This window comes from Triturus cristatus, chromosome 12 (assembly GCF_964204655.1).
Source record: "Triturus cristatus chromosome 12, aTriCri1.1, whole genome shotgun sequence".
Classification (NCBI taxonomy): domain Eukaryota; kingdom Metazoa; phylum Chordata; class Amphibia; order Caudata; family Salamandridae; genus Triturus; species Triturus cristatus.
The window spans coordinates 7,154,515-7,170,545 of NC_140595.1; the positions used below are offsets into that span (position 1 = coordinate 7,154,515).

Genomic DNA, 16,031 nt, shown 5'->3' on the forward strand with positions numbered 1-16,031 from the left:
GTTCCGGGCTGCTGCCAGGGATTAGAAGTAGGTTTTGAGTAGAGCCTCTACTCATGGGAGTCCCAGGGGCTTAGAGCCAAAAGGTAGCCAGGTCCTCCGGGGTTTGTGAGGGTGCTGGCCACAAGAGATGCCGGGTTGGAGCAGGAGCAGGTTCGAGGGTCGACAGGCCGGTAGGGCTGGGGCCAAAGCAGTTGGTGTCTTCCTCTTCTTAGCAGCTGCAGGACAGGTCTTCTTTCTTCTTGCTCTTCTTTGCATTTCGGAATCTGGAATCTGGGGAAGGAAGGTTCAGGGTGCCCCTAAATGCTAGATTTAGGGGCGTTACAGGTAGGTGAAGGGCAGGGACCAATGGGTCCCTGTCCTGGGGTGGGTACACCCCCTATCCTGCCTCTCTCCTGTAGGAGGGGGGCAGGAGCCTAGTCCTGATAGGGTAGGGCTTCCCATCTTCAAGATGGCGAGAGCCCGGAGATGTGCTTTACCTCGCCTCCCCCACCTGAGGGGAGGGGTTGGCCGGCTGGCACATCCCCTGTCCTTATTTGGGGTTTCCGGCCAAGCTTCCCGCCAGAGTGGGGGGTTGCAGTGGCCTGGGGAAGCTCACAGAGGCAGCATGCCTTTGAAGCTTCCCCCTGCCCATCCTGGGGGAGGAGATTTAGCACCTCGCCCAGGATGTGCATTGTTGCAGGCCCAGGAGAGCAGGGGCTCTCCCACCCAGGGGTCCAGCAACATGTCTGCTGTGTGGCAGCCTAGGCAGCCTCAGAGAAGACGTGGATTGTAGGTTAGGTTTAAGGGGGCATCTCTAAGATGCCCTCTGGGGTGCTTGGTACATTAAATCCCACACTGGAATTAGTGTGGGTTTAATGTGCTGAGAAGTTTGATACCAAACTTCTCAGTCTTCAGTGTTGCCATTATGGTGCTGTGGAGTTCGTGTTTGACGAGCTCTCAGCACCATGTACTCTTAAATGGCAGCACTGTACTTACAGTGCTCAGGAATGGACCTGGGTACTGTAGGGCCACAGGGCTCCTGCTCCTGTGCCCACACCATTGGCATAAGGCACCCAGCTAGAGAGGTGGCTGATGTATGCCATGGCAGTGTAGGTGATGGGCATGACACACAGGGATGTGTGCCATGTCAACTTTGTTTTGTCTTGCACCCAGACACCCAGCCTGCAAAGGCAGTGTGTGTGTGTAAGGGTACATGGCCTCTAAGGGTGGCACAATGAGTGCTGCAGCCCTTAGAGGCCTTCCCTGGTCACAAGGCCCTGGGTACCTAGGGTACCATTTACCAGGGGCTGACATGTGGCCAGGGTTTGCCAATTTGGGTTTTGTGTGTTTTGGGGAAGGAACATAGGCTCTGGCCACCTGATTGGCAGGAGTCCAGGGCACACTCAGTCAAAGTACATTCAGCAATTCAGAAAAAAGTGGGGGCGTACCATGCAAGAAAGATGGCACTTTCTCACAATCCTCGACTCCTCCCAATCCAGATTCCGCAGCAGCCACAGCACCGAGACTGCCCTCCTAGCCGACACAGATGATGTCTGCACACTCCTCGACCAGGGCCACACGGCGGCTCTCATCCTACTAGACCCCCTGCAGCCTTCGACACCGTATCCCACCGCACCGCACTCTCACGCCAGAATCCACGCCGGCATACAGGGAATCGCCCTTGACTGGATCCGCTCATTCCTCACCGGTGGAACCCAAAGAACCAGACTCCAATCCTTACTCTCCGAACCCACAGAGATAAGCTGCGGGGTACCTCAAGGATCATTACTCAGCCCCACGCTCTTCAACATCTACATGGCCCCCCTCGCCGCCATCGTCAGACAGCATTGACTCAGCATAGTATCCTAAGCCGACGACACCCAGCTCATCCTCGCCCTCACTAAGGAACCCGACACCACCAGACTCAACTTCTAGGAAGGAATGAATGACGTCACTTCCTGGATGAGCAGCAGCTGCCTGAAGCTTATTTCGGGGAAGACAGAAGTCCTCGTCCTCAGATCTACCCCCTCCGAATGGGACAACACCTGGTGGCTCACCGCCCTTGGAAATCCCCCCACACCCACGGCCCTTGCCCCTCAGCATCATACTCGACTCCTCCCTCACCATGACCCGACAGATCAACGCCGTCTCCTCCACTTGCTTCAATTGGATTGGACTACGGAAACGCCCTCTTAATTCAGAATCAACAAATCTCTGCTCCGAAAACTCCAAACCATCCAGAACACCGCTGCCAGACTCGTCCTTGACATCCCACGACAAGATTAAATCACCCAGCACCTAAGAGACCTCCACGGGCTCCCCGTCGAGAAGAGTGTGACCTTCAAGCTACTCACTCACGCCTAGCAATCCCTCCACAACACCAGACCCCAGTACCTCAATGAAAGAGTCTCCTTCTACGCACACAAGAGAAGCTTCTGATCCACCAACCTCGCCGAAACCCCTCGCATCGGCAGATCCAGAACGGATGGAAGAGCCTACTCCGAGTTCGCAGCAAAGACCTGTAACAAACTCCCACTCGGCATCAGACGTCTCCCCCCTCCCGCAACCTGCTAGACCTGGCTCTTTGGGTAACATGGAGCTGTTCGTTTCCCCCCCCCCCCCCCTCCTCCTCCCAGCTCCTTGAGACCCTCACGGGTGAGTAGCGGGCTTCACAAATCTGATTGATTGACTGATCCTTTCAGTTACTGTTTGGTGGCCTGTTTCTTCCATTCTTTGTGTGTGCCAGCTTACCTTCTTTCAATCACTCTTATTTGTTCATTTCATTGTCTGTGTGGGTGCTTTTGTGCTTCCATTCTCTCCGTGTGGTGGGTCACTTACATTTTCATTTTGGTAGCTCGTATGCCCCCTTCTTTATTTGTTTGTGCATGTGTGGTTCCTTGCTCCCTTCCGTTCTTCATGTGTGGTGGGTCCCTTACATTTTCGGTTTGTGATAGCTTGTATTCTATTGTCTCTGTACGTGGTTGCTTGCTTGCTTCCATTTTCCATGTGTGACGGTGGGTCACTTACATTTTCAGTTTGTAGTAACTTGCCTCGCACCTTCTGTGTGTGTGGTTCTTGCTCCCTTCCATTACCTCTGTATGTGGCAGGTCACTTACATTTTCGGTTTGTGGTAGTTTGCATGCTGCATTCTCGGTGTGTGGTGTCTCTCCTGTGGTTGTGGTGTGTTTGGGATTGGGAGGGTAATAGACTAACAGTTTGAAACATGTTTTGAGAGCATCTAGTTTGAAACTTTTAGTTAAAATAACAGTTTGGCAAAAAAGTTTGAAATTTAAATTTTGACCATTACTTCATCTTAGTTTTAGTGTTGATTGCAGTTCCAATCTTCATGTATGAAATCTTATATATTTCCTCACTTTCCTGAGTGTTGCAGTGCACTCGTGTTCATGCTCTTAGCCATCTTCATTCCTTTTCCCTCATAAGGTCGCTCTAACTTCCCTCACCTTCTCTGGAGAGGGTTTCTGTTCCTCCTCGCACTCTATAAACGCCATTAGGCCCCATCTCCCTCTCTGGTAGGTGGGTGGTTATTTTCTGGCTTCTTGCTCTCTCTGCAAATGGCTGTCTTCCCCCTTGTCCCTAATGTGACTCCTTCCCCTCTCTAAAAGCTGCTTTCTTCCTAAATGTTCTTCGTTCGCGTTACTCTCTTCCTTCCTGCTCTTTCTCTTTCTCCAGGCAACTTTCTTCCATTAGTATCTGTGACAGTTCTTTCCTTCTCCTACGTCTCTCTGCCTCACCACTTTTCCTCTATCTTCAACCTTTGCCTCACCGTGGCTGTCTGTCTTCCTTAGATCTTCCTTTCCTTGAGTAATGTTTTTTTCTTTTTTCCTCCCTCTAAAAGCAGCTCATTCTTCTTTCTCTATGCTTCTCCCTTTAGGCTGTTTTTCCCTCCGCGTCTCTCTCTCTCTCTCTCTCCCTCTCTCAGTCTTTATCTTAACCTCTCTCTTCTATTTCTTTCTGTGTAACTGTATGTCGTTCTTTGCCTTTCTCTCTGGTTCTCTCTTTCACTGACTATGAATCTTTCTCTCATCATGTCTTTCTTTCCTTCCTTGTCGTTACTGTTTGTTCCAGATCTCACCCTTCTTACTCTCCCTCACTGAGGGGCTATTTTCCTCCCTTTTCTTGTTCCTACCTATCTAAGTCTTTGTGTTGGAGCCAGGGGATTATGTTCTTTCCTTCCTTTACTGGGGTCTTCACAGATCTGCTTCTCTCTTTCATTAGGGTGCCTTAACACATGGGGACCGTCGTGCAACGGAGTCCCGGGACTTCAGCAAGTACAACTTTGAGAATAAGGTATGAAGCTGTTGCTTGAAGTGTGGAAATCTGCATTGTAACAACAATGACTTCTCTTTCAGGAGTCTGGGCCACAGAGTTTACTTCCTTGATCTCCTAAATCTATGGCATTTAGACCTCTGAGGGCTTTTGCCTCCGCAACAGCCACACTAGACCCCCAAGACACACAAAGCCTGCACACACGGTCTCCTCATACACTGCATTCACAGTCTCCTAAAAAACCGCCTCCACAGTCTCCTCACACACCACCTCCACAGTCTCCTCACGCACCACCTCCACAGTCTCCTCACGCACCACCTCCACAGCCTCCTCACCACCACCTCCACAGGCTCCTCACACACCACCTCCACAGCCTCCTCACACACCACCTCCACAGTCTCCTCACACACCACCTCCACAGTCTCCTCACGCACCACCTCCGCAGCCTCCTCACCACCACAGCCACAGGCTCCTCACACACCACCTCCGCAGCCTCCTCACACACCACCTCCACAGCCTCCTCACACACCACCTCCACAGGCTCCTCACACACCACCTCCACAGCCTCCTCACGCACCACCTCCACAGGCTCCTCACACACCACCTCCGCAGGCTCCTCACACACCACCTCCAGAGGCTTCTCACACACCACCTCCACAGTCTCCTCACACACCACCTCCATAGTCTCCTCATGCACCACCTCCACAGCCTCCTCACGCACCACCTCCACAGGCTCCTCACACACCACCTCCACAGCCTCCTCACCACCACCTCCACAGGCTCCTCACACACCACCTCAACAGTCTCCTCACACACCACCTCCACAGGCTCCTCACACGCCACCTCCACAGCCTCCTCACACGCCACCTTCACACGCCACCTCCACAGCCTCCTCACGCAGCACCTCCACAGTCTCCTCACACACCACCTCCACAGCCTCCTCACGCACCACCTCCACAGCCTCCTCACCACCACCTCCACAGGCTCCTCATACACTGCATTCACAGTCTCCTCACACACCACCTCCACAGCCTCCTCACACACCACCTCCACAGGCTCCTCACACACCACCCCCACAGGCTTCTCACTCATCACCTCCACAGGCTCCTCACACACCACCTCCGCAGGCTCCTCACACACCACCTCCAGAGGCTTCTCACACACCACCTCCACAGTCTCCTCACACACCACCTCCATAGTCTCCTCATGCACCACCTCCACAGCCTCCTCACGCACCACCTCCACAGGCTCCTCACACACCACCTCCACAGCCTCCTCACCACCACCTCCACAGCCTCCTCACGCACCACCTCAACAGTTTCCTCACACACCACCTCCACAGGCTCCTCACACGCCACCTCCACAGCTTCTTCACACACCACCTCCACAGCCTCCTCACGCAGCACCTCCACAGTCTCCTCACACACCACCTCCACAGCCTCCTCACGCACCACCTCCACAGCCTCCTCACCACCACCTCCACAGGCTCCTCATACACTGCATTCACAGTCTCCTCACACACCACCTCCACAGCCTCCTCACACACCACCTCCACAGGCTCCTCACACACCACCCCCACAGGCTTCTCACTCATCACCTCCACAGGCTCCTCACACACCACCTCCACAGGCTCCTCACACACCACCTCCACAGGCTCCTCACACACCACCTCCACAGCCTCCTCACCACCACCTCCACAGGCTCCTCACACACCACCTCAACAGTCTCCTCAAACACCACCTCCACAGGCTCCTCACACGCCACCTCCACAGCCTCCTCACACGCCACCTCCACAGCCTCCTCACACGCCACCTCCACAGCCTCCTCACACGCCACCTCCGCAGCCTCCTCACACACCACCTCCACAGCCTCCTCACACACCACCTCCACAGGCTTCTCACACACCACCTCCACAGGCTTCTCACACACCACCTCCACAGGCTCCTCACACACCACCCCCACAGGCTCCTCACACACCACCCCCACAGGCTCCTCACACACCACCCCCACAGGCTTCTCACGCATCACCTCCACAGGCTCCTCACACACCACCTCAACAGGCTCCTCACACACCACCTCCACAGCCTCTTCACACACCACCTCCACAGGCTCCTCACACACCACCTCCACAGCCTCCTCACACGCCCCCTCCACAGCCTCCTCATGCACCACCTCCACAGTCTCTTCACACACCACCTCCACAGCCTCCTCACGCACCACCTCCACAGCCTCCTCACCACCACCTCCGCAGCCTCCTCACACACCACCTCCACAGCCTCCTCACACACCACCTCCACAGGCTCCTCACACGCCACCTCCACAGCCTCCTCACACGCCAGCTCCACAGCCTCCTCACGCACCACCTCCACAGCCTCCTCACCACCACCTCCGCAGCCTCCTCACAAACCACCTCCGCAGCCTCCTCACACACCACCTCCACAGCCTCCTCACACACAACCCCCACAGCCTCCTCACACACTACCTCCACAGCCTCCTCACACACCACCTCCACAGCCTCCTCACACACCACCCCCACAGCCTCCTCACGCACCACCCCCACAGTCTCCTCGCACACCACCTCCACAGTCTCCTCACGCACCACCTCCACAGTCTCCTCACGCACCACCTCCACAGTCTCCTCACACACCGCCTCCACAGTCTCCTCAAAAAGTGCCTCCACAGCCTCCTCATGCACCACCTCCACAGCCTCCTCACACACCACCTCCATGGGGTCCTCACACACCACCTCCACGGGGTCCTCACACACCACGTCCACAGCCTTCTCAAACACCACCTCCACAGTCTTCCCCCACACCACCTCCACAGGTTCCTCCCACACTGCCTCCACAGGCTCCTCCCACACCACCTCCACAGGCTCCTCACACACCACCTCCACAGCCTCCTCACACATCACCTCCACAGCCTCCTTACGCGCCACCTCCACAGCCTCCTCACACACTGCCTCCACAGCCTCCTCACACACTGCCTCCACAGCCTCCTCACACACTGCCTCCACAGCCTCCTCACATGCCACCTCCACAGCCTCCTCACACGCCACCTCCACAGCCTCCTCATGCACCACCTCCACAGCCTCCTCATGCACCACCTCCACAGCCTCCTCACGTACCACCTCCACAGCCTCCTCACGTACCACCTCCACAGCCTCCTCACACACCACCTCCACAGCCTCCTCACCACCACCCCCACAGTCTCCTCCCGCACTACCTACACAGCCTCCTCACACACCGCCTCCACAGTTACCTCAAAAAATGCCTCCAAAGCCTCCTCATGCACCACCTCCACAGCCTCCTCACACACCACCTCCACAGGCTCCTCACACACTACCTCCACAGCCTTCCCACACACCACCTCCACAGGCTCCTCCCACACCGCCTCAACAGCCTCCTCACACACCACCTCCACAGGCTCCTCACACACAGCCTCCACACCCACCACCTCCACAGCCTCCTCACGCACCACCTCCACAGCCTCCTCATGCACCAGCTCCACAGCCTCCTCACGCACCAGCTCCACAGCCTTCTCACGCACCACCTCCACAGCCTCCTCACACGCCACCTTCACACTCACAAAGCGTCCACACCTAAACACTGTCTATGCGCACTGCCTCCAACCAGATTTTGCTTACACAAAGCCTTCACACACACATCCTTGTACACCTAAATGCATACACAGTCTTTGCACATAATGACTACACTCAGTGTTCATATACACAAAGCCTCTGTGCATAGACACAATCTCCTCATCCCCATACACAGAAATCCTCCACATGTAAACACACGCACATACAGCTTCCCCAATCTTTGTACACAGAGTCTCTGCACAGTCTCCTCACACATCACTTCACACCTAAATATTCATTCACTCTGTGCACATACTGCCTTCAGTCTTCCTGCACACCAACACTCCATGCATAGTCTCCTCACACACTGCCTCCAATACACACAAAACCTCCACACCCAAAGATACATATAATCTGTACGCACCCTGCTTCCACAGTCTTCATATACACAAATACTCTGCACGTTGTGTCCTCACACACCGCTTCCACACCTAAATAGTCATACAGTCGTGCACACACCACCTCAACACACAGCCTTCGTATACACAAAGCCTCTTCACCTACAGCCTTCATACACACTGTCTCACACGTAAATATGCATACAGTTTGTGCACACACAGCCAAATCGCAGTCTCCGGACAGACACAGCTTCCACACAAGCACACACTCCACACGCACAAAGTGCAGTGTACATACACACAAACCACACTCACTCACTGTCTGCAAACAATGCCTCCAGTCATTGTCAGCCCTGGTGCACACACCCCCTTCACCTTGATGATACCCGCGGGATTCAGACAAGGCCCTTGGTTTGTTTACATTTGTTGCTTCTTAGTTCGGTGTCTGCTGCTGAGGCCAGAGCTGGAGCAGCAGTAAGGAACCCTCAAGCCTGTGCCGAGAGCGTCACCCACTACGGTTCATTACACCCGCTGCACTCTCGACCAGGCACTGTGAGAAAGTGGCTCTGTATATACTGTTCCCTAATAGGTACAGGGTGTACAGAGTCCACAGTCCCCCAGAGGCTGATAGAGGTCAAAGTTAGGTATGACCTTACTCTCAAAAGTGGTAGCTTGGTCGAGCAGTAAGGCAGTACCAGAGGACAGTGTAAAGCATTTATTGTACACACTCAGTCAGCAAATGGTTTCACACACTCAATAACTGAACTCTAGGCCAATGATTTGTATATATAAAATATATGCTTGTTTTATTTTTAGAACCACAAAGGGGGTAAAAATATACTTTCTCAGAATGAGAGGTTGAATATAAATACTTTTGTTTCAAGCAATAAATTTGTGTAAACAGTCACAGTTGGTTGCAATAAACAATCCTATTTCCTAAACATAACAATGCATTGAGCTCAATGGTAAATTTAGGTTATTTGTAATAAATTACTTTTCAGATTACTTTTGGAATTCCAGGTCTGGATCCTAGAACCAGCCTGGGGTCAGTATTCAGAATCAAGTGATGAAAGTCGACTTAATAACTGTAATGATTTTTAAATAATATTTCGCTATTTCAAAAGTTAGCACTTAGAAAATATTTCACAGAAAACATTCAATGGATCTCTATGGCAAGAAATTCAAATTGCAGGTAGAGTACTTAATTGTTACTTTAGTAATCCAGGACTGGGTGCCTAGGCCCAGGACTGGGGTCCTTATCAAAAGCAGGTAAGTAATTTCGTTTGCAGAAATGGTACGATTTTAAAAGAATATTTCAAATTTGCAAAAGTAGACACTTAGAAGAAATTTCACAGAAAAGCAGACAATGGTTTCCTATGGGAGAAAAATGAGTTAGAAGTAAGTATAGTTGTGAACACTTTTCAGAGTCAGGGCTGGGCACCAAGATCCAGCACTGGGAGCTCACCTAGGAGCAGGTGAGTAAATTCGTTTTTGTCACTTGGCTGATTTTTGGTGAATTTTTGCAGTTTTGAAAAGTTCACACTTAGAAGATTTTTGAAGAAAAAGCCAGTCAATGTTACCCTATGAGAAAAATGAAATTAGCGGTTTAAGGGTAAGTACTCGACTGGTAGTGTTGAAATTCCGGGCATGGACTCAGGGGTCCCCCAGTGTCAGGTAAGTACAGTTGGTTCACCCTCAGCGGTTTCAGGACGGCCGGGTGCAGAGAGAGTTGGGCCCAATGTTATCCTATGAGGGATAGGGGGGCCTTGGTTGGTGGCTGCTGTCTGGCAAGCCACGCGGCTGTGGGAGCTGGGCTCCTGGTCACTTACTCAGGGCAAGTGGGGAAGTAGGTTAGAGTAGAGAGGGCACTGCCAGGGCCACTCGGGCGGCTGGGTGCAGGGTGCTTTTGAGCCTTAGGGCGCTCAATGGAAATCAATGGGAATGTTCCGGTTTGGAAAGAGGCTGCAGGCTCGGGGACGAGGATTTTTCAGGTGCCACCACCACTTCGAGAGGTAAGTTGGGTAGTTGTAGGTTAGGTGGGTACCCCGGGATTGGGCACAGGGGGTCGCAGGGCGCCGGGTGCAGGGGTGCCTTTTGACGTCGGGAATCTTACCCTCTGGTTGATCGCGGCTGGGGTGGCACTTGGTTCTGAGGCTGCAGGCTTCTTCCGGGATGTCGAGGGGGGTCCTTGGGTGCCGGACTCTGGGTCACAGTCGCCGTGGGGTCGTCCTCTGGGTCTTTGTCCACTCCGGCACTGGCCAGGCTTGGCTGGTGCAGAGTGTGTTGGGTCCGCGGTCCCGGGCTGGTGCCAGGGATAGCAAGTAGGTTTCTTGAGTAGAGCCTCTACTCGTGGGAGTCCCAGGGGCTTAGAGCTAAAGGGTAGCCAGGTCCTCCGGGGTTGGTGAGGTTGCTGGCCACGTGGGATGCCGCGCTGGTGCAGGTTCGAGAGTCGACAGGCCGGTAGGGCTGGGGCCAAAGCAGTTGGTGTCTTCTTCTCTTTTTAGCAGCTGCAGGGCAGGTCTTTGTTCTTCTTGCTCTTCTTGTCGTTTTTCTATCTGGAATCTGAGGAAGGAAGGTTCAGGGGGCCCCTAAATACTAGATTTAGGGGCGTTACAGGTAGGTGAAGGCCAGGGACCAATGGGTCCTTGTCCTGGGGTGGGTACACCCCCTATCCTGCCTCTCTCCTGTGGGAGGGGGGCAGTAGCCTAATCCTGATAGGGTAGGGCCTCCCATCTCCAAGATGGCGAGAGCCCGGAGATGTGCTTCACCTCGCCTCCCCCACCTGAGGGGTGGGGTGGGCAGGCTGGCACATCCCCTGTCCTTGTATGGGGTTTCCGGCCAAGCTTCCCGCCAGAGTGGGGGGTTGCAGTGGCCTGGGGAAACTCCAACTGGCGGCATGCCTTTGAAGCTTCCCTTTGCTCATCCTGGGGGAGGAGATTTCTCACCTCACCCAGGATGTGCATTGTTGCAGGCCCGGGAGAGCAGGGGCTCTCCCACCCAGGGGTCCAGCAACGTGTCTGCTGTGTGGCAGCCTGGGCAGCCTCAGAGCAGACGTGGATTGCAAGTTAGCTGTAAGGGGGCATCTTCTAAGATGCCCTCTGGGGTGCTTAGTACATTAAATCCTACACTGGCACCAGTGTGGGTTCAATGTGCTGAGAAGTTTGATACCAAACTTCCCAGGCTTCAGTGTTGCCAATATGGTGCTGTGGAGCTCGTGTTTGACAAGCTCTCAGCACCATGTATTCTTAAGTGACAGCACTGCACTTACAGTGCCCAGGAATGGACCCGGGTACTGTAGGGGCACAGGGCTCCTGCTCCTGTGCCCACACCATAGGCGTAATGCACCCAGCTAGAGGGGTGGCTGACATATGCCTTGGCAGTGTAGGTGATGGGCATGGTACACAGTGATGGGTGCCATGTCGACTCTTTGTTTTGTCCTGCACCCAGACACTCAGCCTGCAAGGGCAGTGTGTGTGTGTAAGGGTACAGGGCCTCTGAGGGTGGCACAATGAGTGCTGCAGCCCTTAGAGGCCTTCCCTGGTCACAAGGCCCTGGGTACCTAGGGTACCATTTACTAGGGGCTGACATGTGGCTAGGGTTTGCCAATTTGGAGTTTGTGTGGTTTAAGGAAGGAACATAGGCCCTGGGCACCTGATTGGCAGGAACCCAGGGTACACTCAATCGAAGTACATTCAGCAATTTAGCAAAAAGTGGGGGCATACCATGCAAGAAAGATGGCACTTTCTCACAGGCACCAACTCTTTTACAGGAGGTGTGCGGCGTATGGTCTGTTGGCTTACCCGTCCGGCCAGGAGATGACAGTATGGACACACTAGTGCGAACTCTTGGTTTCTGAGGAAGCCTACGATGGCACCTCCCTTCTCTTCCTTCTACCTCTAAGCGAGCACAGCAGGGGATAGCTCAACTGCATTACTTCCTTGTTCTTCATCTTCCCTCCTGAACTTTGGACAAGTATATGTTGTTGCAGGGCTTGTCGCCTTCATCTCAGTATATGCTCTTGAGAGACCTTAAGTATGGCCTGGCTCTTGTCCAGTATTGTCTCGTGGCAAGAGTCCAGTCTACTTGTTGATAATCCAGTCACTCCGCTCTCAGTGCTCCCCTTTGTCCTGTCTGCTTGTGTCTTCCAGCTCCAGCTCTTGCTCTTCTCTCTCAGGCAACACTGATGAGCCCAGCGTCTTTTGTGTCCTCTTTGCTTCTCTGTCATACTCGAGCCCCCTGTCTGACTTGAGCAAAACAAGTAAACGGTGTCGTTCATGTATTGACCATAGATTTGATCGCAATGTCATCCCATCTCACCATTAGTAATGAAATTGCATAAAATAGTAGTTGCAGTTCAGTTGTTTTGTAGTGTCCAAAGAAGGAGCAGGTCTCCTGCTTGTAGGTGTATTGTTATCACCCTTCTGGGCAAGGAGGAAATTATAATGGAGTTATCTCCTAGTATCTTGGGTTGAGATTAAAGCACAAGTCATTTCCTGTCCTTTGTACGTAAATTTTCTCTTTGGAGTTTATCTGCTTTCTCTCAGATACCTTAATTAAAGGGTGGGGGCACCACTAAGCTGTGACCATCCTTCATGTATCACAAGAAGAGTTTTGGCAGCTGCAACAGTGCGTGCTCACACGTGTGTTTTGCAACCACCTCCCACATATACACACACCATCAAAGCTTCACCCACACACAGCAGAGGCAAAAAAAGTACAAGCACCCCTACTAAGAAGAGGTATGCCACGGCTGACAATTATTTCAAGCTTCCTGTATACAAAAGCCAGGAACAGCATGGCCAGTATACTATGAGCTACACACACACACTTCCATAACATCCCCCCCCCCAAGCATGCACCACTGCAGTCTTGCTTCCATCACAGTCAGCACAAGCAACGTTTCGTTTCTTAGGGAAAGCGCCACACAGCCGTTGCACAAACAGAAGTGCCTGTCCTTGTGCTACAGCACCAGCAGGCAAGTTACTCTCTCAGAGCATCATTTGCACTACATTGGCAGCACTTGCTTGTGTGTCTGTCGCACGTACGCACAGAACAGGAAGCAACAGCGTGCAAGCTTTCTCAACTCTCTTGTTTTCTCTGTCTCTTCATATACACCTCACCTCTTCCTGTGAACATCAGTAAAAGGAGGTATCATATCGCCTTAATGTTGTCACTTTATTGTCTCAATACATTTATAGTGCAGATGTCACCTTTTTTTTTTTTGTTTGTTTTTTGACAAAGTGGTTGACACCACTCTTTTGGTGTAGTTGGTGATAAGTCTTCTTCAGGGCGAAGAGTCAATGTGTAACAGGTCTAAAGATGTTTCTGTTGGCTGGCAGAACATACGATCTACCAAACTAGAGGCTGCCCTAAGAAATGGGAAAAGATTTGGGGACAGTGGCAAAGATGCCGAGGGTTATGGCTATAATATTAAAGATATGACGTGGGTCACCCGTGGAAGATATTGTATCTTCTGCGATGACAATAGATAACCTCAAACACACTGGTCGGATTATATGTAATCTGATGGTATCCAGATGTACTGCTGTTGTGTTTGTAATAAAAAGAATATTTAAAAAGAAAAAAAAGATGTGTTCGAGGCATGTGGGCTGCTGAATTCATATCTGTGCATAGATCGCCGCCTAGTGTTGGGTCCGGATGTTTGCACGTTGTTGTCCTGGAAGAGTCTTCGAAGTATCCTTGGATAGGTGACTCCTCCCCTGGACTACAGTGCGCATGGGCATCCTCTCCATCCTCAGATTGTTTTTTTCAGCCATTGGGTTCGGATGTGCTTATCTTGACTCAAGTTAGGAAAAACTCTTTCCAGGCCAAAAGGCCTCTAGTTCGCGTCGGTACTGTTCCCGATCGGTATCGATAGTATCTTTGTTAGTTTACTAACTTCCAGAACCAACTTTTTCGCATCTTACCCGACCATCGACCCGACATCGACGATGGAATCGAGGACACCATTCAAGCGGTGCCCTGTATGCAATGCGAAATATCCACACATCGACGTCCATCCGGTGTGCAACAAATGCCTTTCACCGGATCACGACGAATCTACATGTATGGCCTGTGCCCGATTTCAATCCAAGAAGACTCTCCGGAATCGACGAGCGGCGAGACTCGAGGCGCTGCAAGCGGCACCGGCCCCGGCCGACATCTTCAGCGCCGAGACCGAAGATGTCGAAGAAGTGGAGAACCTACCCTCCAGCCCCGCTTCCGAACATGACTCCGGATCGGAAGACGTCGACGAAACACTCTTTCGCAGAGATGAAGACGACACCGAGGTAGGAGACTACAATGAGGCCTTAGGGGCCGAAGAGAGTAGCTCCGATGACGAGCAAGGCCTACCCGTTCAGACTGAGGAAATCCCAGTGCAACAGTCTATGGCTCCGGTCGAGGGATCGCCTTCGGGCCTTACCCAAGACCTATCCCGCAGTTCTTCGGCCCCGCCCTCGGACCCGGCCTCGGACATTCAGCGGCAGCCATTAATGCCCAAACCGGCTGGTTTCCCTTCTTCGAAACCGAAACCAAAAGCTGTATTGGTTCAACTGAAACCGAAACCGAAAGTGGCGCTGGTCGGATCGAGGCCCTCCACACCTTCGCCGCCAGCAAAACCCGTCGGCACCGAGCGCAACAAACGAGACTTCGGTGCCGAGCTTGAAGCGGCCGACGTCGGAGTCGACATACGGAAAAAGACCTTCGGTGCCACCAAACCTACTCGGCTCCCGGCACCGACGCAATCGGCTCCGACCCCAAAGGTCAAACTACCTGCCGCGTCTCACACCGCTTCGACGGCACCACCAAAGCCACACTCATCGAAGGCGTCGACGGCCATTCCCGCCCCTCGACTCCACGACTCACCGGCGCCGAAAAAGTCCACGCCCGCCTCCACAGAACCGGTCGGCGCAAAGGAATCAAGGGCGCTCCAGGTGCCACCCGTTGCTGCGCAACGCACCAAAAACAAAAATGTCCTCCAGGACACGTCGGGCTCCGAGCCAATAAAAGCTCCAACAGCCTCTTCGGCACCAGCCAACATTACTTTTGGCCTGCCACCATCCACGGCCCCGAAACTGTTCCAAATCAGGACACGGGTCACCCACACCACGATCACGCCTGCCGAACACTCTGCGGAGACGTCTCCATCGCATATCATCGACGCCGACACCGGCAGGATGATTATCCACAAAAGGAGAATAACTTCTGAGCCAACTTTGGACTCCTTCCGGATCCCACTTAAGAGAAAGCTGCCAGTGGCTTCGGAACCAGTTCTTTACGAACCTTTCCATTCACCCTACCAGGATCCACAATCCTTCTCTCCCACACACTCCGACACGGATGCGTTGGAGGACTACATGGGTGACCAAGTCCCCTACCCCGGAGGGATGGACCCTGATGGCCAACAGGACCCTGATCAAGCTTGGGATGACCCTGTAGACCCAGGTGCACCTATGGATGCACAGGACCCGCAACTCTATGGAGCAAAAACATCTCCCACAGAGGACACTGCCGCGTTCAACGCTCTAATTGAACGTGCTGCGGCCAATCATGGGGTGCAACTTCACTCTGACACCATCGAGGACGACTTTCTAATGGAAACTTTCGCATCCTCAGAAAGGAATATAAAGACTCTGCCCATGTTAAAGGGGGTCCTCAAACCAGCAAAGGACATCTTCAAGGAACCCACCAGGGCAAGAGTGATAAACCCCAGGATCGACAAGAAATACAGATCGGCGCCTGGGGACCCTACTTACATTAGAGGCCAATTACCTCTGGATTCCATT

The 16,031-nt window shown here is 53.0% G+C and overlaps 1 protein-coding gene across 5 annotated transcripts in view; it reads left to right on the top strand.

Annotated features, from left to right (window-relative positions):
* The window catches only part of SBNO2 (strawberry notch homolog 2), a 502,221-nt gene that overhangs the window by 360,154 nt on the left and 126,036 nt on the right, over positions 1-16,031 (top strand). For all 5 annotated transcript variants that reach the window (XM_085639189.1, XM_085639190.1, XM_085639191.1 and 2 more), the window contains one exon: positions 4,216-4,287. In XM_085639189.1, the coding sequence (XP_085495315.1) occupies positions 4,216-4,287 (72 nt within the window). The remainder of the gene's footprint in view (positions 1-4,215; positions 4,288-16,031) is intronic.